Here is a 21,944-nt window from a genome sequence, read left to right on the forward strand (position 1 = left end):
ATCTCTCTGTGCCGCTGGGACGGCTCGTCTCCTCTATTGGCCGAGGCCTTCTTCAGTGCCCAGGGAGCATTGCCCACCGCCTGCTGCTGAGGTGACACGTTTCTCGCCAACTCACTTGAACTTGCGTGAGCGCCAACACAACAGACATGCCGACATGCGGATATTTCCGCCTACCAAACCTCGAGGTTGTCCGCACTGGCCACTTCCTCCGGTCTACGCTGACGACCTCCACCGGGGCAGGGCGGCACTGGTGGCCCGTAGCCAAAGAGTCCCGCGTCTTTGTAGGGCGGTGCAGCGCCAAGGATACCGCGAGCCACGTAGTCCGTCAGCACGCCGAAGCCATCCTGCGGTGTGCTCCAGTTCGGACCTGCAGATGCCCCCGGCATTTCTTTCGTCGCACAGTGGCCGCGCTTCACATCCTGAAAGAACCGCGCTGTAAAGCTGCTCGGGTTGTGCGCCTGTGTCTCCCGTTCCAGAGCCTCCCTGATAGAGTCCAGCTGGCGGCGATAAGCCGCGGCGCACACGTTGCACTCCGTGGATGTGTAGAGACAGCGGTGGTGAAAGGCGTGCTTGCACATAAAGTACACCGTGGGAGTGTCAAGTGCCTGATGGCAGTGGGCGCACGTGGTAGCCTGAAACACGACAGCCGAGGTCTGCAGAGCGACGACCTGCTTCCTGATGTGCTGCATCTCCCCGAGCTGCTGCGACGTCTGCGCCAGAACCTTCTGCAGCTGCTGCGTCTGTTTCAGCAGGCACCGCTGACAGTAGTTTCGTACGGTTCGCAGGTCGAGAGTGCTCTGAGAGTTGCTGCTCAGTATCTCCAGCACCACAACCGGTGATAGCGCGTCGTGGGCCTCGATGTAGTCCAACACCTTCACAACGTCGAGCCACTCCGTCTTCGCGGTGCGCATGAGCTGCGAGAGCAGCGTCATCCACATGGCGATCGTGCTGCTGTCGGCTGCTGGACTGTCCTGACACGCCTGGAAGAGTTTCGTGGTCGCCTCGTTCCTCTCAGTCTGAGTGGTGTTGGGGTCCTTCAGCTTGGCGCTGTAGTAGCCGAGGATCTCCTCCGAGAGCCCAAGGGAGCGGAGAAGGTACAAAATGCCGTCCTGAAAATGATGTTGATGGGCGAGGCTCAGGGCTCGGTAGTGGTCGTAGCGGCCCCTGTGGGCCTCCAAAAACGTCCGTGCCTGCTCCAGCCGTCGCTCATACGGCTCCGAGGAGAACTCAGCTGTCGCGTTGGTGCGAAGGACACCACCAGTACGTGCCTCTGTGAAGGAAAGGGTGTCGCTACCACCACCATCATCTGCTGCAGTTATGTGGGGCACAAGTCGAAGCGTGTCCTTCAGCTCACGAGTCATGTAAAGCTCCAACAGCGTGTTGTAGAGCACCGCATGCAGGCTTGGTGTCGCTGTGGGAGAGGGCGGTGCAGGAGATGATGACGTGATTGCATTGCTTTCCATAGTCACCTGCATCGGTGCCGGGGCCACGTCATCCTCATCCAGCACACCACTCTCCACCACCGCTCGAAGGAAGTTCATGAGACACACTGGTGCGTCGACGAAGATGTGCAAGAACGCAGACGCGTTCGCGTGGTGAGGATGCTGCGACTCGCTTCCCATCACGCTTCCCGTGCCAGTCAGGAAAGGAGAAGCGTCGGGCACGAGCGCAGGAACAGCAGGTGCGTCCACTAGGCGCCGTCCTGGTCCCTTCCAGTGCACGCACAAATCCACCAGCAGCTCAGTCGTGGCCCGCGGCGCTGTAATGAGAAGATCTCTGCCGAGCTGCAAGCAAGTCTGCTCCGCCTCACTGATCCCCAGTGCACGGACATACGCCAGCGTCTCGAGGGGCTCGTGCATGTCGTACAAGCGAATGCGTGCGTAGTCATACACGGCAGCGTAGCGGTCGGCGATGTGCAGAGCCGCCTCAGCGTACCCGCCCTCTCGACAGACCTCGATCGCGTTCTTAGCCTCAAAGCGTACGTCGTCGCGGTGGATGAACGCCTTGAGTCGAGCTTCGTCCTTGCGCTTGATGTAACACTTGAGCAGCAGCGTCGTGTGTGCCATATTGGTGTGCGCACTGTGCTGCTGGTTGTGCAGCTCCTCCAGGTAGCGGATGAGCTGCTCCATATGCGCACTGCCCATGTAGCGCTGAATGACATAGGAGGACTCCAGGTGCCCAATGGTATCCACGTACTGGGCCATGGCCTCGTCAAACTTGCCTTTTCCATAGAGGTAGTCGCCGTAGCGCTTGCGGATGCGCAGCTGCAGCGTCGGGTCCGCACCTTCCATTCGCTGCACCAGTTGCTGCGCAATGCTGTAGCACTCCTTGCTGAAGAGAAGCTCCAGCTTCGTCAGCGTGTCTGCCTCACGCAGCCGCACGCCGCGCAACGTGAGCTGCCGCGTGTGCGCCGCCGGGTCGAGGAACAGTACCAGCATGTCTGTTTCATCCGCCAGAAGCATGGCACAGTTCGTGTATGCCTCCTGCGAGCGACTCAGTCCACGGATGCGATAAGTGAGATCAAAGCACTGCAGCTGAAACTGCGCTGGCCTTCCGTCGTGCTGCACCAGCAGCGCGAGGTACTGGCGGTGCGTGTGGAGGAAGCAACGGCCCGGCACGTGGTCGACGTGAATGGTATGCACTGACGACTTCGCCGTCGGATCATACGGCGCGGGAACGCTGGAGGCTGCACTAGCAGGACCGAGACGCACAACTAGGCTGCCAGTTGCCGCAGGTGTCACGGCCTGCCTGCTCAGCATGAGCAGCTCGCCATGCGACGTCAGCGCCGCTCCAAAACGTGGAGCACCACCGCCGGGAGTGGGGCACGGGTATTCGGACCAGTTGCCGTTTGCTCGCAAAGCCCAGCACGTGACCACATCGTCGTAGACCGTGTAGAGTACCTGTACCCCCGCTGCCGCCGCACCTGTCGGTACACGGGGGCCGCCCCCCGTCAGAAATGAGAAGGCGCCTGTGCCGCTTGCGTCGCCGCCGCCTTTGTTCTCCGGCAGCGTCACGAGCCGCGGGTTGGGAAGACCAACAAACGTGAGGGCGCCTTTGGCGAGGCCGCTGCGGATCGTCAACGCCCGCACTGCTCGCCCCTTCTCCAGATCGCCCTTCAGCACGACACAGTCGCGTGTGACGAGCCCGATCGCGGCGCACGAGAGATCGGGTGCTACATCGAAGCTCACTACGCTAGAGCGGATGGTGCCGCAGGAGACGACATCGGTACCGCTGCTGCTGTCACCCTTCCCTGCACGCGACGTGGATCCGTTGCCGGTGGAGCTCCCAGAGGGAGAGGAAGAAGAGATGACTGCGCCGGTGGCAGATGGCTTAAAGTGGCACTGCAGCTGCTTCCATTCATCGAGCAGAATCGGCACCAGCGGGGCCTCTTCGCCTGAAGCGCGCACACTCACAGCACCGCCACTCGCGCTTTTGCTGGTGGGAAAAATACGGTGCTCCTGACAGGGTGGCCGCCATCGGAGAGAGGCATCGGCTGCGGCAGCTCCTGAAATGGATGTTGAGGCTCCGACTGGGTGAGGGCCCAGAAGGCCGCAGTACAACACTGCGAGCTGGTCAAGGTCCCAGACTCTCAACACCGTGTTGTTAACCGCATCGTCATTGCCGATCGTGACGAGGGTGTTGCGGAGTGCGCAGTAGCGAATGTGCGTGACAGGGCCCGAGTAAGCCTGAAAGCACCACCTCCCCGGCGTGGCGGTCGTTGATGGAGGATGGCGGTCGAGGAAGAACACTTGACCTTCGTAGTCGCCCACAACGAGTGAGGTGGGAGTAAAGCACGTGCACACCACGTTGAGCTCCGCCAAGGAGGCGGCAGCAGCAAGAGGCTCGCTGTCGAAGAAACGGAAGTTGCGCCACACCCCGTCCGTCATGATGACGCCGCCCCCCTCCCCCCTCGTGTTGTGTGTGCCGTACGGAAGAGAAGCGGAAGAGCAACGCTATGCAATCGTGCGGGCTGTGTTCCCACGTGCAGGGGAGGGGAGAAGAGAAGAGAAAAACAAAGCGCAAGGAGAGGCAGGATGGAAAAGTGCTGCGGGCTGGTGAGGGGAAAGGGTGCCAAGGCACTCGCCCAGTGCATGACGGTGCGGAAGGATTTGGCTTCTACGAATAGAGACCCTTGATTGTCTACTTCTTCCCTCAAGGGCAGACACAACGCGACAACACATAAGAAAAGCGGTGAAGACATACCCGAGTGGTCCAACGCACTCGTGTGTGCACGTGAGGAGTGCACTGCCCACTCTCACTTGGGCCTTTGCCCGCACCGCCGCCGCGGTGCGTCTTTCACTTTTTGAGGACTACGCGGCACCGAACAGGGCAAACGAGAGAAGAACACCAACGCCGCGTCGACATGGTGAACCGACACTACTCCCCTCCCTCACGCATCTAAGAAGCTTCCACACGACTGCGGATCGCTTGCATCTCCTTTAGGTCTGTCTTGAGCAACTCATCCAGTGCCTCAATCCCGTCCTGCATCTGCTTGGTAAACTGGATCCAGTCCCTCATCATGTACGGATCCACCTCGGAGCGCAGCAGTGGCTGACCGTCTGCGCTTCGCCACACTGCCGGCGCGGCACCGATGAAGCCAGGCTGCTGTTGACGCGCTTCCGACTTGTTTGCCGACTGCTGGGCGACCATTGCCACACGCGATGCCTCCTCCGTCAGGAACGGCCGCAGCTCACCCAACAACTGACTGTAGCGACCAGGCGCTCGCAATAGCTGGCGGAGCTGCTCGACGCGGCTGTTCAGCAAGCTTTCCTCGCCGTATGAGCTGCCGTGGCGACGAAGCAGCTCCATTTTGCATAGAAGCGAGTACCATCGGTGGAGCAGCATCACTTCCTGCTGCTCCACCTCGCGCTGCCGCCGCACGTTTGCGGCGTCCATGCCCGCCACCGTGTCGACATCCTGCAGGAGCTCCGCCGCCTTCCTCTGCAGCACCTTCACCGCCTCCCGCTGCTTCTCAGTTCGCCGCCGGAGCTCCTGGGAGAAGTGGATGGGGGAGGGGTAGAGGCGGCCGGGGTCGGGGCTCTTTTGGAGAGCTTGCATGTAGGCCTCATCACTGCATCCACCGCCGTTAAGGTAGGCTGTGTAGCGCTCCTTCTGAATCGCGTCCATGGCCTGCCCCGCCCCGCACGTGTTGTACACAAAGGCCCTGAAGTGGCAGTTGGGGTGTAGTGCGTTGTAGGACTCGTCCAGCTTGACGAGATAGCTGGCGAGGGCGCTCTGCCGCGTGAAGTCCTGCAGCGTGACGGTCGGCTGCAGCAGGTGCACAGTCGCTTGCTGCTGTTGGGGTGCCTGGGGCTGCATGGTGGGGTTGGGCTGCTGCATGCCCCAACCGCCAGTCGCTGCCGGTGCTGCTGCCCCTGAGCCAAAGCCGATGCCCGCCGTTGCGGGCGCTCCGAAGCCAGAGGTGGCGTGGGTGCCAAAACCCCCTCCTGACTTCGCCCCAAAACCGCCGCCAGCTCCAAAGCCGCACGTGCCGACACCGGCAGCTCCACCAGGGGCAGTGGTCCCTGATGCAGAGCCACTACCAAAGCCAGCCGCCCCCCCAGCTGGTGTGGCGCTAAACACAGGAGCGGCGCTGGTCATCGGGGCAGCAAACGCGGTGCCAAAGCCTGGCGTGGTCGAGGTGCCTGTCTTAGAGCCGAAGCCGCCGTCAGTGGGTGCCGTTGTGTTCGTGCCGGTTAAGGTGGTGGTGCCAAACGTCGCCGGCGCCTTACCGAAGCCCGCGGCTGGGGCCCCGATGACTGTCGAAGGTGCCGTGGCACCAAACATGGCTCGGCAGAGGTGAGCGAAACCGTAAAGAAACAAAACAGCAAAGAGGACGAGAGGCGCGAATTCGACCGACACCGTCTCACTCGCGATGTGACTATGCGCATGTGCGTGTAGGCGACGAAGGGAAGGGAAGGGACGAGGGGAAGGTGTGAGAGAGGCGAAGAGTGGAGTGGAGAGAGGCAGGTGGGGCTCACTCAACGGAAGGGAAGAGAGGGCGGCTCGCTACGGAGCAATGACCACCTTTGTGGCTCTCCAAGGGTTGAGTGACGCGGTGTTCTGATAAGGGCCCCGGAAGTCATCTCTCACGGTTCCGCGCTTAATCAAGGATGAGAAGAGATACCCACTGACCCGGTGTTTTGCTTCGTCTCTTCTTTGCTGGGCTGTCACATGGATAGCGCAGTGCACACCTGAAGAACATCCAGGAGTACGATACATGTCCACAATGGTACGGAGAGAGGTGACGTGGGAGCCAAGAGGCTCTGCGTGTGGGTGAGTGAGAGGCACAAGCGCAACATCCACAGAGTTAAGCACAGAGTGACTGCGCTCTGTTCTGATTTCGCTGGTAACCGCACAGCGTCACGCGCCTACACGGAGCTCGAGGAGCGCATCTGCACAAATGCACGCATGGCCTCCAGTGGACGCGCTGGTTTCAGCACCAGCACGTGCTGCACAATGTCCTGTAGGAGAGGGGTGATCTCCGGGTGAGCTGCGAGGTAGGCGGTATAGTTCATGACAAGCTCATCTTTGTGCTTCTCGGCGCGCACGCGGCCCTCATAGTTGAGATTCTCCTTCTTCGCTCGTTCCACAGGGAGTGGTGGGGGTGCCTGATCGGACATCACCACGCGGAGTGCACCCTTTTGGGGGGGGGGGGTATGTTTTGTGTGTTTTTTTTTCGGCCACGTGACTGCCGTGCGACAGTGTGGTGGAGAGATGGCGGTAGTCGTGGCGACGGAGAAGAGGAGGGATGCGATATAATATGCGAAAGGGGGATGCACAGCAAGAGAGCGAGAGGCACAGAGACAGCTAGCCTGGCAGGTCTTGCGTGTGGGGCAGACCTCACACTGCAGAGACGGCAGCCTGGCGTGTGCAAGCACCAAGGCGAGCAAGTCCCGCAGCAGAGGGCGGAGGGGGGAGGCACAACTCATAAGGGATAGGGAAAGCGCCATCACTCGCCTTTCTCCATACATCCATGACGCATGACATCCCGGTGGCATGCGGGCATCGCAGGACCACATACGGGGCCCGTGTGCGGAACCCACGTCGGTCTCCCCCCCTACATCGACCAATGCACCGGGCCACCTCTGGCAGCGACACGGTCAAGTGCCCACGGAACTCGAGCGCATCCCACCCGACCCTCATTCCCTACAGGCGTTGGGAGCCTGGGCCACGTTGGGGGGGGGGGGAGGTGCACTCGGTGCCGGCATAGTGGGACTGGCTGCGAGGCGACCTGCGGGGCATGGGGTGGCGGCTGTGCTCAGATAGCTGACCCGGCGCACTGCTGTAGCGCGTGTCTAGCACTGCGGCGCACCGCGCGGATGGGGCCTGTGTCAGGTCGGGGACGAGGTGTAGTTGGGCTCGTGTGTTGCACGGCAGAGAAGGGGCACGGTGCGAGCGAGTCAGTGAAACGCCGTACACGAGGCACACAGTGGCAAACGTACGATCATTGAGGGAGACGCCGACGTTGGCAGACGCGCACGGCGATGGCCTCTGTGATTAGGAAGCAACAAGACGGTGTGACGCAGCGGAGAAGAGAACAGTCCTGCCATCGCAGTGGAAGTACGCCCAGCGCGTCACCCACTGAAGTCGATCCCTCAGTTGAGAAGTACCGCCCCTCCCCTGGACAAGAGAACTGAGGAGAGAAGAGGGTACCCCAACACTGCGTGAGTGAGAGAAACAGTGAAAGGAGAATGAGAGCCGTGCGTCGTGAAACAGCAGGGAAAAAACCTCTGCGTCATATGGCAGAAGCGAGAAGCGCCACGGAGCTCGTGCGGTAGCCGAGGTACCTGTGCCAAAACGTTACCTCTCCGCACTCAATTTCTCCTTCCGATGCGGAGCTGCGCAGAGAGGGGATGCCCATTAGCAGCGCCCAGAGAGTTGTGACTCTGACCGCGCTCCATGCGGAGGCGCTGACGGCGCGGCTGGTACGGTAGCCTCGCAGGCACTATACCCTCCGAGTATACCACATGCTCCCTCTCGCGATTCAAAGCAGGTGTCGCCCTATTCACAACAACGAGAGTGGCACGAGAGAAATCGGAAGCGGCGCTGCTCACCACTCCAGATGCTGCGAGAAGTGGTAAATCCGTCAGGGGCTCGGTGGTCACCCCTGAGGATGGCTGCGAGGTCAAGTACGGTTCTTCTCCGCCGTGGATATCGTTCTCCGTGGCATCGCCGTCGTCACTCACCATACAAGCGTCACCGAATCTGCTGTTCTCTTGCTCGTCCTCGCGTCCGCGTCGGCGCAGTGAGTGAATGCCACGCACCGCTGCCATGCGCTCACGGCGCGCCGCGATTGTATTCTGCAAGAACTGAGCCATGTGCTGCGCGTTGACTGTCTCGCACATGGAGAAGGCTGAGGAAGGAGGGAGCCTGCGCTCGGTGATGGGGGAAATGCTTTGCAGGTAGCGCTGCACAAAGAGAAGCGCGTCGCGGTAGCCCGCCTCGTAGGAGTTGGAGGACTCACGGTAGAGATCAGCGAGGGCGTTGGCAGCAGCGGAGAACTTGCGGTGCAGCTGCTCCTTCTCGCGCGCAGGCGTGTTCGATGCGGGTGGCATGGAGGCAATGTAGGGTAGGGCGCTGTAGTGGAGGGTGATGGGTGGACTCAAGTTCTCTTCTCTCACGTCTCCATGAAGGTACAATGAGGAAAGGTTGGGGTCTCTGTGTGTGTGTGTGTGCCTGTGCGTGTGCGTGTATGGTGCAACTGAAGAAATGGCGCTCTTGACACTGGTGAGCCGTTCTAGCGTGGTGATGTATGCAGCTGCGGGTGAGAACAAAGCCCAGGCAATAGAGGCGTGGAAGAAAACACAGACATCGTGGAAGGGCCTTTCCTTCTCCGTGTTCTCCCACCACGGACAAGTCAACAACTCGACGCGCGCAACTACAGCTCACACATGTCTCTGGGCTACCCCACGGCTAAACGCTGGTCGTCTAGGAAGAAGTGCCCTGTCGTCAAATCGGGTTATGCGTCGAGCGGGTGTTTCTCGTCTTTGCCCGTTCCTTCTTCGGGTACGTGCGGCACGACTGGCGCCAGGCGGGGCTCGTTCCGCGGAAGGATGCGACAAGTATGGCAGAAAAAGAGGAATAGCGGTACGCTGCGAAACACTTCGGCGCAGAGAAGCGAGGACGGCGGTCGTTTGCCTACGTACGTCTACCCGCGTAATGACTCGACTACTCCTCCGTCCGCCCTTGAAAGCCTCTGAACAACTGCCGGTGACGTAAAGATTGACGAGGGGGCGCACACTCACATCATTGCGTGTGTGTGTGTGTGTACTCGTTTTCTCCCAGTCGTGAGGCAGCTGCCTTGAGGTAAGCGGGAGCTTATCTCACGCATCCAAGGATGAGCAGGTGCATGCGCGTGAGAAGAAGAGGGGGGAAGCAATTCAACCATGAACGCGCCACCGCCGTCTACACATCACCGTGAATAGGGGGCGTCGTGCCAAGAAGGGGTGCACAATGTCCCCTATGACTACACTGAGGGAGGAAGCCGCTTGACAAGGGAGCGCATTGGGCAGCCACCACCGACATCTGGAATAACAACAGGCACAAACTCCAACGGCTGGGGGGGGGGCACTGACAACTCCTCGTGCACACGCCCACCATGGCTGAAGGCCAGCCTGCTCAAGATGCAGGGGTGGGTGAGAGAATGCAAGAGCACAGTTGGGGAAGAACCAGACAACCACCAACCCGAGGCCGGAGTAGAGGCTATGCAGCCCCCGCGCAAGCGTGATTGCGCTCGCATGACTCCCTACCAAGGGTCGAACCAACGGTACTGGCTCCGTTTCGTGTGGATACTCGTCTTGAGGGAGTCAACGAGGTAGAAACACACCAAGTACACAAGGTAGGAAGCACTGCCGCACAGTGCCGTTTCACGCAGGTTAAAGCAGTCCATGCAGCCATCACTCAGCGCCATTCTTCGTTGCCGAAACGAGTTCGTGCCACATAACAGCGGGACTCCAGCTATCTCACACTACATCATCGCTACGCCACCTTGGTAGAACCTGCGAAGACCACCTTTGTGTCAGCACACGCGCCGCATGCACTTCCTTACCGTCGGTGGTTGCCATGGCGTGTGCGGTGCTGTGATGACTGTAGCAGTCTTCTCTGCGGCACGAGGGGTAGCCTGGAGGTAGAGCTTGAGAACCTCTAGAGGAGTCAGCATGGCTAGCTAGTCCGCCAGCGCCCCCAACCTAGACGCACCCACGCGGTTGCATCGCGGGTAGGGGAAGTCGCGAAACGGATGCGTCACTGCATAACGGGCTCTGCCTTTTTCTCTTCGGCGTTGGAGTACATGGGGGTGTGAGATGCAACTCTCATCAAGCGGAACAGTGGAAAGAGAGGCAGACGGAGGGGAGTGAGGAGTGAAGACACGCAGTGCAGCTTTAGTGGGGATGCTCACACAGCAGTTCTGAGGAGCATCACGCTGCCGATAGGGACGACCAGCGCCACGCACACGAGTGAAAACAAGAACCCGAACTCCCCAAGGGACGGAAGTACCCCCAGCGCTAAGGGGTGTGTATTGAGTAGTACCCTCATCCCCGGGTCCAGTCCCGCTCCGTGTGAAACACTTTTGCTGGATGGGAGTTGATTTGCTGGCAATGCGGCCGCTATGCGCACACACACACACACGTCCTAGACACCGATGGATGAAGAAGACAACAGCGCCAAGATGAAAAGTAAAGAATACAATTGGAGACGGAAAAGCACAACAACGAAAGAGTGAAGCGCCGCTGCTACGTGGTTGGTGTGTGCGTGTGTGTGTGTGTGTGTGTGTGTGCGAGTGGCCTCAGAAAAGATCCACGATGCTATTGCTTGCCAAGGCCGCTGAGCATGTTCTCTGTGCGTCGCGCGCCACTAGCTCACTGTACGAGCGTCGGCGTCCATCCCAGACGTCGAGCCACCTCAGTCTTCGCGTACGGGGTCACCGCTACAAGCCCGTTCGTCAGCACAGAACTCTCAGACGAGGAGGAGACTGCCGCACCGCAGGCGTCAATGAGCGGATAGCGAAGCGGCGCACCATCCCGGTCGAAAATGTCGCCGCCGAACGTGTAGAGGAAGGCGTGCGGGGCACAGCAGTCCCACTTCTTTATGGCGGCTGGTGGGCACACAAATACGTCGGCTGGGGTGATGACCTCGTGCGGCACATGGCGTCCCTTCAGCATTTTCTTGAGCAGATGGTACTGCTTGTAGCCCGCACCACGGACATGCACCGGGCTGCAGGGCTCTAGCTGTGTCAGCAGCCGCTGGAGAAATAACTCCTTCGTGGTGCTCGAGCAACACACGGCTAGCGTTGTCTTGCGAGTGCACTCCGGCTGCGGCTCGATCTGGATTGGTCCCGGCAGTAGCTCTCCGTCAAACACCACAAACGGCGACGCAAGTGCCGGTGTGTTCAGCACGACCGATAGACCGGGCACACACGACTTTACCGGCGTCTCTGTCACGGCTGGGTCGTCGGTGCACCTCAGTGGGTAGTGGAAAATGCGGTTCATGACGCCAGCGATGGGAACGCCGTCCAGCGTGATTCCCACGAGCGTCATCGGGGCTTGCCAGGCCCCGGTCACAAAGCAGTTCGTGGCGTCGATGGGGTCAATGAAGATGCCGAGGCGACGCCGCATTGCCTCGTCGGAGTCCGCGTGCAGGACAACCGCAGCTTCAGCGTCCACGTTGCATGCGTCGCCCGCATGAATGCTTGCGTACAGCTCAGCCTCATACGGCATTGCGAGGATCCTGTAGTGCGTAGCCATGCACGCCTCCACCTCTTTGGCGACAGCGCTGCTGGGCTGATCTTCTTCACCAACCACAGTGAACGGGAATGCAGGGAAGGACTCGCTCAGCGCACGCAACACCACAGCCTGAATGAGGATATCCGCCGTGGTAACAAAATCATCGGCGGCGTCGCCCTCTTTGTGGTCGAGGTGCGACTTGACGTCGACACTCACGGCGTGGTGCAGGGAGTCCATCAGAATCGCCTTGCCAGCCTCGGAAAGGTCAAGCACAGTGCACGGATGCGCCGCAGAGGTCGCTGGTGATACGCTGTGCACGTGGGTCATATTTGCCTCCGCATTTGGCAGTTTTATAAGGCTCAGCATAACATAGCGCTGCGCCGCCAGTGATGCCCGGACGCAAACAGCTAAAAGCTTCGCCACATTCACTGATGTCATGGGGCTGCTAACAACTTCCTGCAACTTTTCATTCTGCTACGCACAGCCTGAAAACTGCGTGTGGGCGGGTTGTCTCGGCGAAGAATAAAAAATGGCAAGTGCAGCTCCTGAGGGGGGGAGGGGTCGATAGGCTGTGCTGCTCGAGTTTGGGACGGCAGGGAGGGAGGAGGCGGAGGACACACACGTGCGTCTGCACAGTCCCCCACAAACAGAAAAGGGAGACCGAACGTGAGAGAAGAGGGGGGTGTTGACGTGGTAGTCCTTGAGCAGCAGGGCAGTTGCACAAATATCCTTTGAATATACCCGACTCGAGGAGAGGCTGGAGGGAATGCGTACGAGCACGTGGCTTGTGGTGCTGCACATAAAGCGCTGCTGGCGATGCCAGACGTTGGAGGGCACGGAGAAGAGAGAGGCAGCGAGGGGGACATCCGTAGGTCGGCGCCACCACACGAGCGACAGCAGTGAAAACGTGAAAGCGCACCGGCGAATTTGGAGGAGTTGGAAAAAATAAATTTGTGCTCTCCGCTGCAGCCATGCGCTCCTCGCCCTGGTAATGTGCCCTGATGAAACTCAACCACAGACACACGGAGTACCAGAAAGGAGAGGGGAGCTGCGACGTGTCAGCAGAGGGGGGTAGAGTCAACCACGCGTGCGTGGACCTCAACCTGAGGCATTCGCTGAATCGCGGGCTGCACCCACCAAAGAAGCGGCCATCGCCGGGCTACATCCACATGCACGCACTACGCACCGTACTTGGGTAGCTGCCCAGCCTTGAAGGCCAGCTCCCGAAGCAACGCGCTCAGGGTGCACTTATTTACACACACAGCCAGCGGCTCCGCCGCAGTGGCACCGCCGTCAGCCCACTTTCCCCGCAGCCCACGGTCCCGAAGAACAGGGTAGCGGGAGTACATGTGCACTGGATAGACAACGCAGCCGTGTGCTAAAGAACCGGCTGACTCCAGCAGCTCCGAGTAGTAGCTTGGCGTTGGTCGCAGCCAGGCAAGTGCATCGCCGCGCGCGGAGGAGTTTGCAGTAATAGGCGGTGGGCACGACTCCTGTCGCGCTACGTCCAGAACAGCTACCAGTGTGTACGGCGCCTCTGTCGTGCTCTCCCTCCTGGTGGATGCGTAAGGGCACGCCCCGTGAAGCCAAGTCAGCAGGGAGGCAACGCACGCCTCGGCCATCACTGGAGTGCAGTCGATGAGTGTGAGTGGATAAGTAAGCCAGTCTGTCGCGGTGGTGATGGCACTCATCATCTCACGAATCTCTGTTCCCTTTGCCGACACCGTCACGACTCGGTAGCCAATGTTGTTCTCTTCGCAGAAGAGCTCCGTATGATGGACGATATTCTTTGCTGGTGGTGCGAGCTCGGAAGGGACAACGACGCAGCCGACATGCTCCCCGCATCCCTCATGCAGTATTGGGCTCCTGTGCAGTGCGGTGCTCACGAGCACAATCACAGAACGACAGCGGTCACCCAGCGCGTTCATTTCGTGGTGCACGTGCGAGCTCGATGGGCGACGTACTCGCACGACACTGTACCCCTTGAGGGGATTGTATGTATGCGCCTGCGTGCACGCAGGGCAGAGAGCCAGCGAGAGAGAGAGAGAGCTATACAGAGGAGGAGGGAGCGGTTGGCGGACAAGGGCAGACAGAGCGAGTCTCGACGACGGTGAGAAATCACAAACATTAAAATTTTGGGAGGGGTGACCGCGAAGGTTGCGAGTTGTCCCGTCTCCATCAGGCTGAGATGCTGGTGAGGCTTCGCCAAGACTGTCTTGCAGGTTTAAAAACCAACGATCCGACAGCTCTCCCCTTGTTTACCGTCACATACAGAGAGAGAGAGAGGGGATCACTGCGAAGGTACTCTGCCGTCCTTCTCTCGCCCACCCAAGCGACAATACCGGCGGCGGAGGGTTTTCTGATGCTCTGCTAGTCAAGGGTGGCGCGCTTGATGCGCACACATATTTTCTTTGGAGGACAAGACCACGAGGAGCGCACATTCAACTGCAATCGCGCGTCTCTTTTAAACTCTGCGCAAAGACGAAACAAAAAGCCAAAAGACGTCCAAACAACTCGAGAGGCGGTGAGGAAGAAGAGGGGAGGTGCGACGAGTGAGAAAGCCGTGCTACGTGAGGGAGCACAAGAGTGTGGCGGCAAAGAGGGATGGAAATCGAGAGAGAGAGAGCTAAGAGGAGGGTGGGAAAGGAAGAAGAGAGCGAACGAGCGAGCGAGCGATCGAGAGAGAGAGAGATAGAAGCAACCACGCGAAGACAAAGAGAGACAGAGTCCAGCGGGGGGAAGGGAGGAAGGGCGGGCGACAGGGGGTCGAGATGTGTACCCCCTGCGATTCGCTCCTTCACCGCAGCCACTACTGCCGACGCACTTGTCACCCCCCAACACAGTTGGCGGCTACCCCACGGTGGACATCAACATGCGTCGGCAACTCTCAAACACATCAACTAAACACTCAGGCGACCAAACCGAGACCCACCCACGCCCAAGCGCGTGCCACCCACTCACCCCACCGAAGTCTGCGCTGTAGCCCTGCACGTGCGCCTGGGCAGGTCTGCGTGCGCAGCCACATCTGAGCAAACATAGAGGAGCGAGAGAGAGGGGGAAAGAGAAGAAGTGCAAGAAGAGAGGCATGTACAGGCAACACACAGCAGCTGAGCGAGAATAGAACAGAAAAGAGCAGCCGTCGTCCATACACACCCACACACGTACGCCTTTATGTCCACACAAACGAAAGGAGGAGAGAGTCACACAGCGGGAAAGGGGGGAAATCGGGGAGGGGGAGGGACGCAAGAGCTGACATCCACAAGGACACAACGGAGGGGGAGAGGAAACGTACTCCCCTCACGTGCCCCTTCTCTGCCGTGCAACACACGAGCCCAACTACACCTCGTCCCCGACCTGACACGGGCCCCATCCGCGCCGTGCGCCACAGTGCTAGACACGCGCTACAGCAGTGCGCCGGGTCAGCTATCTGAGCACAGCCGCCACCCCATGCCCGCAGGTCGCTTCGCAGCCAGTCCCACTATGCCGGCACCGAGTACACCTCCCCCCCCCAGCGTGGCCCAGGCTCCCAACGCCTGTAGGGAATGAGGGCCGGGTGGGATGCGCTCGAGTTCCGTGGGCACTTGACCGTGTCGCTGCCAGAGGTGGCCCGGTGCATTGGTCGATGTAGGGGGGGGGGACCGGCGTGGGTTCCGCACACGGGCCCCGTATGTGGTCCTGCGATGCCCGCATGCCACACGCTGAGGTGTCTCCCATCACTCCGAAAGCAAAGTGGATAAATACAAGAAGAGAAAGTGAGGGAAGGAAAATACAGACGATCATACGCAGCGCGGGAAATAACGAAAAGTCCTGAATGGAGGGCGAGGGGGGGGGGTAGAGGTGGTAGGGCAGCGCGGAAGAGGACTACACGGCGTGAAGATGTGGCAGACGTGCAACAGAATTTATCCCTCAGTGAGTGTGCGCGCTGGCGGATGTCACGCCGCTTCATTTTGGAGGTCAAGAGCGAATAAATATCGCAATGCAAATAACAATGAAGAGGAGAGGGAGGCTTGAGGCGCTCCCCACTCATCGACATCGCCCTCCCCTCTCCTCCCCCTCGCCCCGCACACACACACACACACACACACACACACACGGATGGTACACAGACAGACAGACATACACGTGCATGCACAACGCACACCAGAAGGAGCGAAAGCAGCAGGGGCAATCGCGCGCAGACACCCACCAGCTGGTGATGGTTTTTGGAGGGCTGATCTCCATGCAGAACATCATCATAAAGGAGGGGCGAGAGACAAGACAGAGTGCAGGCACGCCAGGGAGGACAGCGATGACGGTGATAAAATCACCGACTACACACACACACACCACCGCTATTCAAAACCGGGAGAGTCAACGAGATGCACCACTCAGCGCTTTCACGCGTGCGGCAGCCATCCCCGACTGTTGGCCGTCGACGCGTGGGACAAGAAGAGCTAAGGAAAACATCGAAGAGGTTCATCCAACGTCCCTCTCTCTTGCGGTGCTTTGGTAACTCTGCCGGCGAGAGAGAAGGGAGGACAGGCGCAAGCGCAGGTGATCGGTGAAGAGAGAAAAGCAGCGCGCTTGGCGAATAAGCCTCAAGGGGAGCACCCCCCCTCCCCAAGACGCTGACAGGGGCTCTCGACATTTCGTGCTACACTGACGGACGGAGAGAGCAATATACATGTTGTGGTCACCGCCATGGCGAGAGGTGAAAGCAAAGAACAGGAAGAAACGACTGACGCAAGCGAGCATTTTTCTCTCTTGTGCATCTCTTACGTGCCTATGTCCGCCTGCAGAGTGGGATGAGATTCGCGGATGCCGAATTCAGGAGGGAGAGAGAGAGAGAGACTGTGAAAGGCATCGGGGGCAGCAACGCTGACAAGGGAAAACATGAAGCAAAAAGGTGGGAAAATATGATGAAAAGCGACGAAAACGATGCGCCGCGAGGCACCCCAACAGCAACGCTGTGCATAGCATGAGAGACAGAGAGGGGAGGAGAGGGGGGGGGGCAAGAGAGGAGAACATATTCTATTACGCATATCCGCGCTGCGCTAACGTTCATACGTGTATGAGCTGTGCAGTCTCCGGTAGTGCGTCTGTGTGTGTGTGTGTGTGTGGAAACATCGTTGTTGGACTGCCCATGAATGAAGAGAGGCGAGGCATGGGCACGGAATTGGCAACCACAGTCACGCACACGGGCACACACAGAGGTTCACCGCCATCGGCTTAGGCTTCCAGGTGGTCGTGCAGATGCGGCAATTATGGAAAAGAGAAAAAGGCCAGTCACACCGCGTATGAAGAGGGCGTACAGGGAAGAGGGCTATCAGCGCACATCCGTGTGCGCCTGCGCCCCCGTCCCTCCGCATCGTCCTTTGTGTTCACTCACCCCTCACGCGTGGCCAACGATCTCCCTGCGGCCGCCAAAGAAACCGGAGACGGTGTCCATGACAGTGAGCACGAACTGACCTCCAAGGCCTGGGTAGCGGGCAAGGAGGCTGCGTGTGTAGGAGACATCCTGGCACTTCTTCAGCTCCATGTCAATCCGCTCAATCGCCGCTGCAAGCGAGTTGGCGATAGACGTGGAGCTGGGGTCATCCATGTCTAGCGTTTCCTGCAACTCGACGCAGTAGTCGCGGAACAGGCTGAGAGAGCTGTAGAGGGTCGTGGTCTTGAGCATGATACGGCAGGACTCCGGCCGCGACACCTTGACCTTAACGTGGAATGTGTCGGGGTTGTTGTACACCTCCTTCAACGTGGCAATGGCCATCACCTGGGGGATGGCGCAGAAGCGAAACACAGACGGGTCCTGCAGAGTGGAAAGATAGTCCACGACGTACGGGACGTGCACGAGGGCGTCGGCCACCATGGCATTCAGGCACTGCACCGCCGCCGCACTGTTCGACTCCTTCTTTAGATCCTTCAGCTCCGTCGCGTAAAGGCTCCATATGTCCTTCGGCCAGAACATGCGCGGCGGCTCATCGCAGATGTCCTCGTAGTAGTCGCGGATGATATTTGTCTTCTGCAGGAAGAGGCCCATGTGGTTGGAATTGGTGAGGTCCTCGTCCAGGTGCGAGTCCTCAAAGCCGCAGCGGGCGAAGAGGTGAGTGAGGCCATGGCCGACGAGGCCGGCGACATAGTGGCAGTATAGGTTGTAATCGTCCAGTGTCACCACGGGGCGCTGCAGGAACTCACACATGCCGTTCGCAACGCGCTCACATATGTTGGCAATGACGTCCTGATACTCCTTCCTCAGCTTCTTGAACTCTCGCGCGACGCACGGGTACTTCTCCAGCAGTTCACGCTCGCGTCCCTCGCCAACGCCGGTCATGGACCAATTCGTGTCACTCATACGCGTGTGAAACTTTGGCATCTCCTTCAGCTTCACGTTTACCGGGACACTCATGTCGTCCTCCAAGGTGTCGAGGGCACGCAGGACAAGGTAAAAGATGCAAATGGCGTCGCGGAGCTGCTGGTCCGCCAGCTGTGCCACAACGGCCGCGAAGGAGCGGGAGACATCGTCCATGACTTCATAGCAGAAGCGCAAGTCCGCCTCCTCCGGCGGCACCTGAAGCTTCACAGAGCGCATCTGCCACTTCACACGCATCATCGCCAACGAATCCGAAAGGAGCCCCATGGGTGCTTGTTGGCGTGCGGTTGTGTCGGGGTTTCACTGTTGAGTGGTGTGAGAAAGCGGCGAGGGAAGAGGAAAGAGGCACAGAGCGCAGGAGGACGAAGTGAGGAGAGAGAGAGGGGGGGGGGAGGGGAGAGTAGGGTTGCGGCTACGTGTATCCGTGCACACCTACAAAGACCTCTGTTTTACGGATATGACTTACGTATGAAAGGAGAAGGAGTGGAAAGGACTGAAGAATGATGCGCAGTTTGCTGTGCAGGCGGAGGGTGGGTGAGTGATGGGTGGCAGCGTGTATAGACGCCCGAATGCATGGGAAGTATATACCGAAGGCGCGAGGAAAAGGAGAGGGTGACAGGGCAACAACGAGAGAGGGAAAGTGTGTTGGCGTTGTCGCACAACTATACGAAGAGGGCGCTACTGGGAGCCACTGGAACGCTCGCAAGCAGTTGTTACACCAGTCACTAAGACGCCGAGTCTAGCAGGCGCGCATCCACTCGAATAAAATGAGGACGAACTTCTGCCCCACCCCCACCCCGCTGCGAGAGTACTGTTAGTTGGGAAAGGGGAAGACTAGGCTTTGAATTGCTCCCCACCCTCTCTCGTTGCAGACACACATGCACACCGGGTAAGGGCGTCCAGCCCGTCAGGCTATGCCTACAAAGCCGCCTTGTCCTTCCCCGTGGCAATGGATATCGCAAATAAGCAAGAAAACTAGTTGGACTGGGGAGACGAGAGGAGATGTGCGATGGGTCACGGCCCAGCACAGGCGGATACACGGGACAGGGCAAAATCAGAGTCTGCTCTGCGGCTTGATGACTCGTCCGTAGTCATCCACTTCACCGTCGACCCACGGCTTCAACATTGCATACGGCGTAGTGCCTGGGCCGTGCAACTTGATGTCCGAGTGCCGCCCCTCAAGTGCACAACGGACGTCCTGCTTGCTCACCCAACTCACACTTTTCAGCTCTGCCACCTCCACTGCAAGAGTCGGTGACGCGTCCGCCACCGCGTAGTAGCACATCATGATCAGGTACGGATGCGGCCACGGCTGAGAACCGATGTAGCGCACCTCGCTCACCTTGGCGCCGGTCTCCTCCTCCACCTCACGCCGCACCGTCTCCTCGGCTGACTCGCCGTGCAGAATAAATCCGGAGAGGAGCGTCAGGAGTTGGCTCTTCTTGCGCCGCTGCGACAGGATGACGTTGCCCTTGCCGTCCATGACCGCCACGAGCACCGCGGGCATAATTTGGGGGAAGCGCTGCTGCCTACACTCGGGGCACAACCGGCTGAAGCCGACGTCGTGCGTCGTGTCCGTTTTGGTACCGCAGTTGGCACAAAACCGGTTGGAGGCGTGCCAGCGGACGAGCGATATGGCGAGGCCGTAGGCCGCCTGGTCCGACCGAGACATCTCGAAGACGCACCCGTCCTTTGAGGGCGCCCAGGCCAGCTGCGACAGTCGGGGCCCGGCGAGGTTGTCGGCCATGGAGGAAAAGATGTTCTCGCCAGTTCGTTGATCCTCGCCAACATAGATGAGTTCCTTGAGGTCCTTCACTGTGAGGAGCCCATCACAGAGCGAGTGGTGCCACCACCCCACATTCGGCTGACGCTGGGTGCGTGGCACATAGGCCACATTCTCCTTGCTTACGATGACTACGCGTGGCTTGTACGAGGGCTGCAGGCGCTGGACCTGGAATCCGGGGCCCATGCGCTCCTGCTCCAGGCGACGCAGCTGACCGCCGGAGAAGGTGAACTCGAGAAGCCGGCTCATGTCAGCCTTGAGTAGCAGAAAAAGATTGCGGATGAAGAGCGACGAGGGGGGTGGCGAGAGTGAGGAGGGTGGGGGGATGGCTGAGAGACGCACGCAAAGGCCTCAGAGAAGGAAGAGAACACAAAGGTAAGACGAGGCAGAGCTGGTGAGATGACGAGCACTTCAGTTGGGGGGGGGGGGGACGTAGTGCTACTGCTGTGCTACGACACGTGGTACACCACCATGAGTCCTTCACCCTCGTGTACAGCTGGGAAGAGCTCGAATGCCTACAGGTGGTGGTGTTGGGGGGGGGGGGTTGGCGACGATTGCGGAGTCGCCATCAGTGGCCTACCACATCGAAGAAGGAACTGAGCGGCACGCGCGTGCGTGTGTGTGCGCCCACGAACGTAGAGAGAAGGAAAGTGGGAAAAGGAGGAGGTTTGGGGATGAAGAGTTGGTCGCCGTTACGCGCGGAGAGTCGAGGTGAGGTGTTTGAAGTGCAAAAGAGGAAGCGAAATAGCGATGTCGCGGCTTCAGCTGCGCCACTACCGTGTCACACGCAGCAGGGCTCTCCTTATATGTGAACTGCACCCGCCAAGTCGCTACCACCAGCTTCCATTGCCTCTCCCACTACGGAAAGAGGCTCGAGGACAGTCGTGAGGCTCTGAAAGTGAATTTGCCCCACGTCATTCAACAGCCAGCGAGCTAGGTTGAAGGCAAATCCTACATGATTGGGCCACAAAACAACTCTTCGTAGCAGCTCGAGCCCCGTCACTGCCGTCGCCACATCGTGGGGAAACAGCAACGGTGGGGCTGCTCTCCTTCTCCCTCCAGTCTTTTCGGCTACTGCCTGTCATTCACTGCTTACCTCACATCGATTCACCTGACGGCGTGGCGCTTCGCACAGACGCACGCCGACCCCTCCCCCCCCCCCCCCACACGTACACACACCAGTAAGTGAGAGGGAGGGAGGCGGGGGGGGGGCACATGAGCGAGAGTAAAGAAGAGAGAAGAGACACGCAAAGACAAACATATCCGCAGTCACCGACAGCGGAACACGCGAAGCAACAAAACATCGCTACACACCCCCACACCCCCACACACATACACACACAGAGAGAGAGAGAGACGCGCATACGCCCTCCGACGCGCTCACGGCGTTTCCAATGATGATGATAAAACAAGCGCAAAGCGAGAAGACAAAAGGCAGAGAGCGTCCATCGACGCACACACAGGCGTTCCAAAAAAAGAAAAGCAACGTGGTGAGAGAGAGAGGGAGAGTGTGAGGGGGTGGGTGGGTGAGAGGGGAGGGAAGAGGATACACAGTGAGAGACACAAAGAAGGGGAATGGCCAACACCTGTGGCAAGCATTAACAGGGCACAATAAACGCAGGAAACACGAAAGAACGACCAACAGACTGCGCCGCACAGTGCCAACGGCGAGGCACGGAAATAGCGGCGGGGAGCGAAAATGAGAGGCAGCAAATGTGTGGCTACCGAAATGAATACGAACAGCTCGAGAGCGCGACGCGGAAAGGGAGCGGCACAGTGTACAGATGAACAAGGAAGCCCGGGCAGAAATAGCGATACATCATTTCTTTGTTCCCTGTGGGTGTGGGGGCCGCCCTCCCTCTCTCTCCACGTGTGGGGAAAGAGCTCCCAACCCTTGGGGGCGTCCCGAGTGTAAAAAAACCCCCGACCTTAAACGTCCCTCCCGAAACCCCGAACCGATGAAAAAAAAAAAAAGCGCGAATGATCCCCCAAGACCCTTTAAAACCAGATAACACGCCCCCCCCCCAGAAGGGGAAAAAAATTCTTCCCAAAACCCCCCATCCCTTCCCCCTCCCAATATGCGGGGGTT

General features: G+C 59.3%; 8 protein-coding genes across 8 annotated transcripts; all 8 read right to left on the bottom strand.

Annotated features, from left to right (window-relative positions):
* Positions 1-170: 170 nt before the first annotated feature.
* Positions 171-3,887, bottom strand: LBRM_31_3250 (conserved hypothetical protein; the record flags this gene model as incomplete). The annotated part of the gene is made up of 1 exon (XM_001567264.1): positions 171-3,887. One exon carries the CDS (start codon positions 3,885-3,887, stop codon positions 171-173), a length of 3,717 nt encoding a protein of 1,238 aa, XP_001567314.1.
* A 511-nt stretch (positions 3,888-4,398) lies between these two features.
* On the bottom strand, positions 4,399-5,787 carry LBRM_31_3260 (putative nucleoporin (NUP54/57); the record flags this gene model as incomplete). Its single annotated transcript, XM_001567265.1, has 1 exon — positions 4,399-5,787. One exon carries the CDS (start codon positions 5,785-5,787, stop codon positions 4,399-4,401), a length of 1,389 nt encoding a protein of 462 aa, XP_001567315.1.
* Positions 5,788-6,371: 584 nt separating this feature from the next.
* Positions 6,372-6,623, bottom strand: LBRM_31_3270 (conserved hypothetical protein; the record flags this gene model as incomplete). The annotated part of the gene is made up of 1 exon (XM_001567266.1): positions 6,372-6,623. The coding sequence occupies one exon, from the start codon at positions 6,621-6,623 to the stop codon at positions 6,372-6,374; it is 252 nt and encodes an 83-aa protein (XP_001567316.1).
* A 1,194-nt stretch (positions 6,624-7,817) lies between these two features.
* Positions 7,818-8,558, bottom strand: LBRM_31_3280 (conserved hypothetical protein; the record flags this gene model as incomplete). Its single annotated transcript, XM_001567267.1, has 1 exon — positions 7,818-8,558. One exon carries the CDS (start codon positions 8,556-8,558, stop codon positions 7,818-7,820), a length of 741 nt encoding a protein of 246 aa, XP_001567317.1.
* A 2,301-nt stretch (positions 8,559-10,859) lies between these two features.
* On the bottom strand, positions 10,860-12,161 carry LBRM_31_3290 (putative inositol polyphosphate 1-phosphatase; the record flags this gene model as incomplete). Its single annotated transcript, XM_001567268.1, has 1 exon — positions 10,860-12,161. The coding sequence occupies one exon, from the start codon at positions 12,159-12,161 to the stop codon at positions 10,860-10,862; it is 1,302 nt and encodes a 433-aa protein (XP_001567318.1).
* A 740-nt stretch (positions 12,162-12,901) lies between these two features.
* On the bottom strand, positions 12,902-13,651 carry LBRM_31_3300 (conserved hypothetical protein; the record flags this gene model as incomplete). Its single annotated transcript, XM_001567269.1, has 1 exon — positions 12,902-13,651. One exon carries the CDS (start codon positions 13,649-13,651, stop codon positions 12,902-12,904), a length of 750 nt encoding a protein of 249 aa, XP_001567319.1.
* A 3,443-nt stretch (positions 13,652-17,094) lies between these two features.
* On the bottom strand, positions 17,095-18,339 carry LBRM_31_3310 (putative farnesyltransferase; the record flags this gene model as incomplete). The annotated part of the gene is made up of 1 exon (XM_001567270.1): positions 17,095-18,339. One exon carries the CDS (start codon positions 18,337-18,339, stop codon positions 17,095-17,097), a length of 1,245 nt encoding a protein of 414 aa, XP_001567320.1.
* Positions 18,340-19,126: 787 nt separating this feature from the next.
* On the bottom strand, positions 19,127-20,104 carry LBRM_31_3320 (mutt/nudix family protein-like protein; the record flags this gene model as incomplete). Its single annotated transcript, XM_001567271.1, has 1 exon — positions 19,127-20,104. One exon carries the CDS (start codon positions 20,102-20,104, stop codon positions 19,127-19,129), a length of 978 nt encoding a protein of 325 aa, XP_001567321.1.
* Between the last annotated feature and the right edge of the window lie 1,840 nt (positions 20,105-21,944).

This window comes from Leishmania braziliensis, chromosome 31 (genome assembly GCF_000002845.2).
Source record: "Leishmania braziliensis MHOM/BR/75/M2904 complete genome, chromosome 31".
Taxonomy (NCBI): domain Eukaryota; phylum Euglenozoa; class Kinetoplastea; order Trypanosomatida; family Trypanosomatidae; genus Leishmania; species Leishmania braziliensis.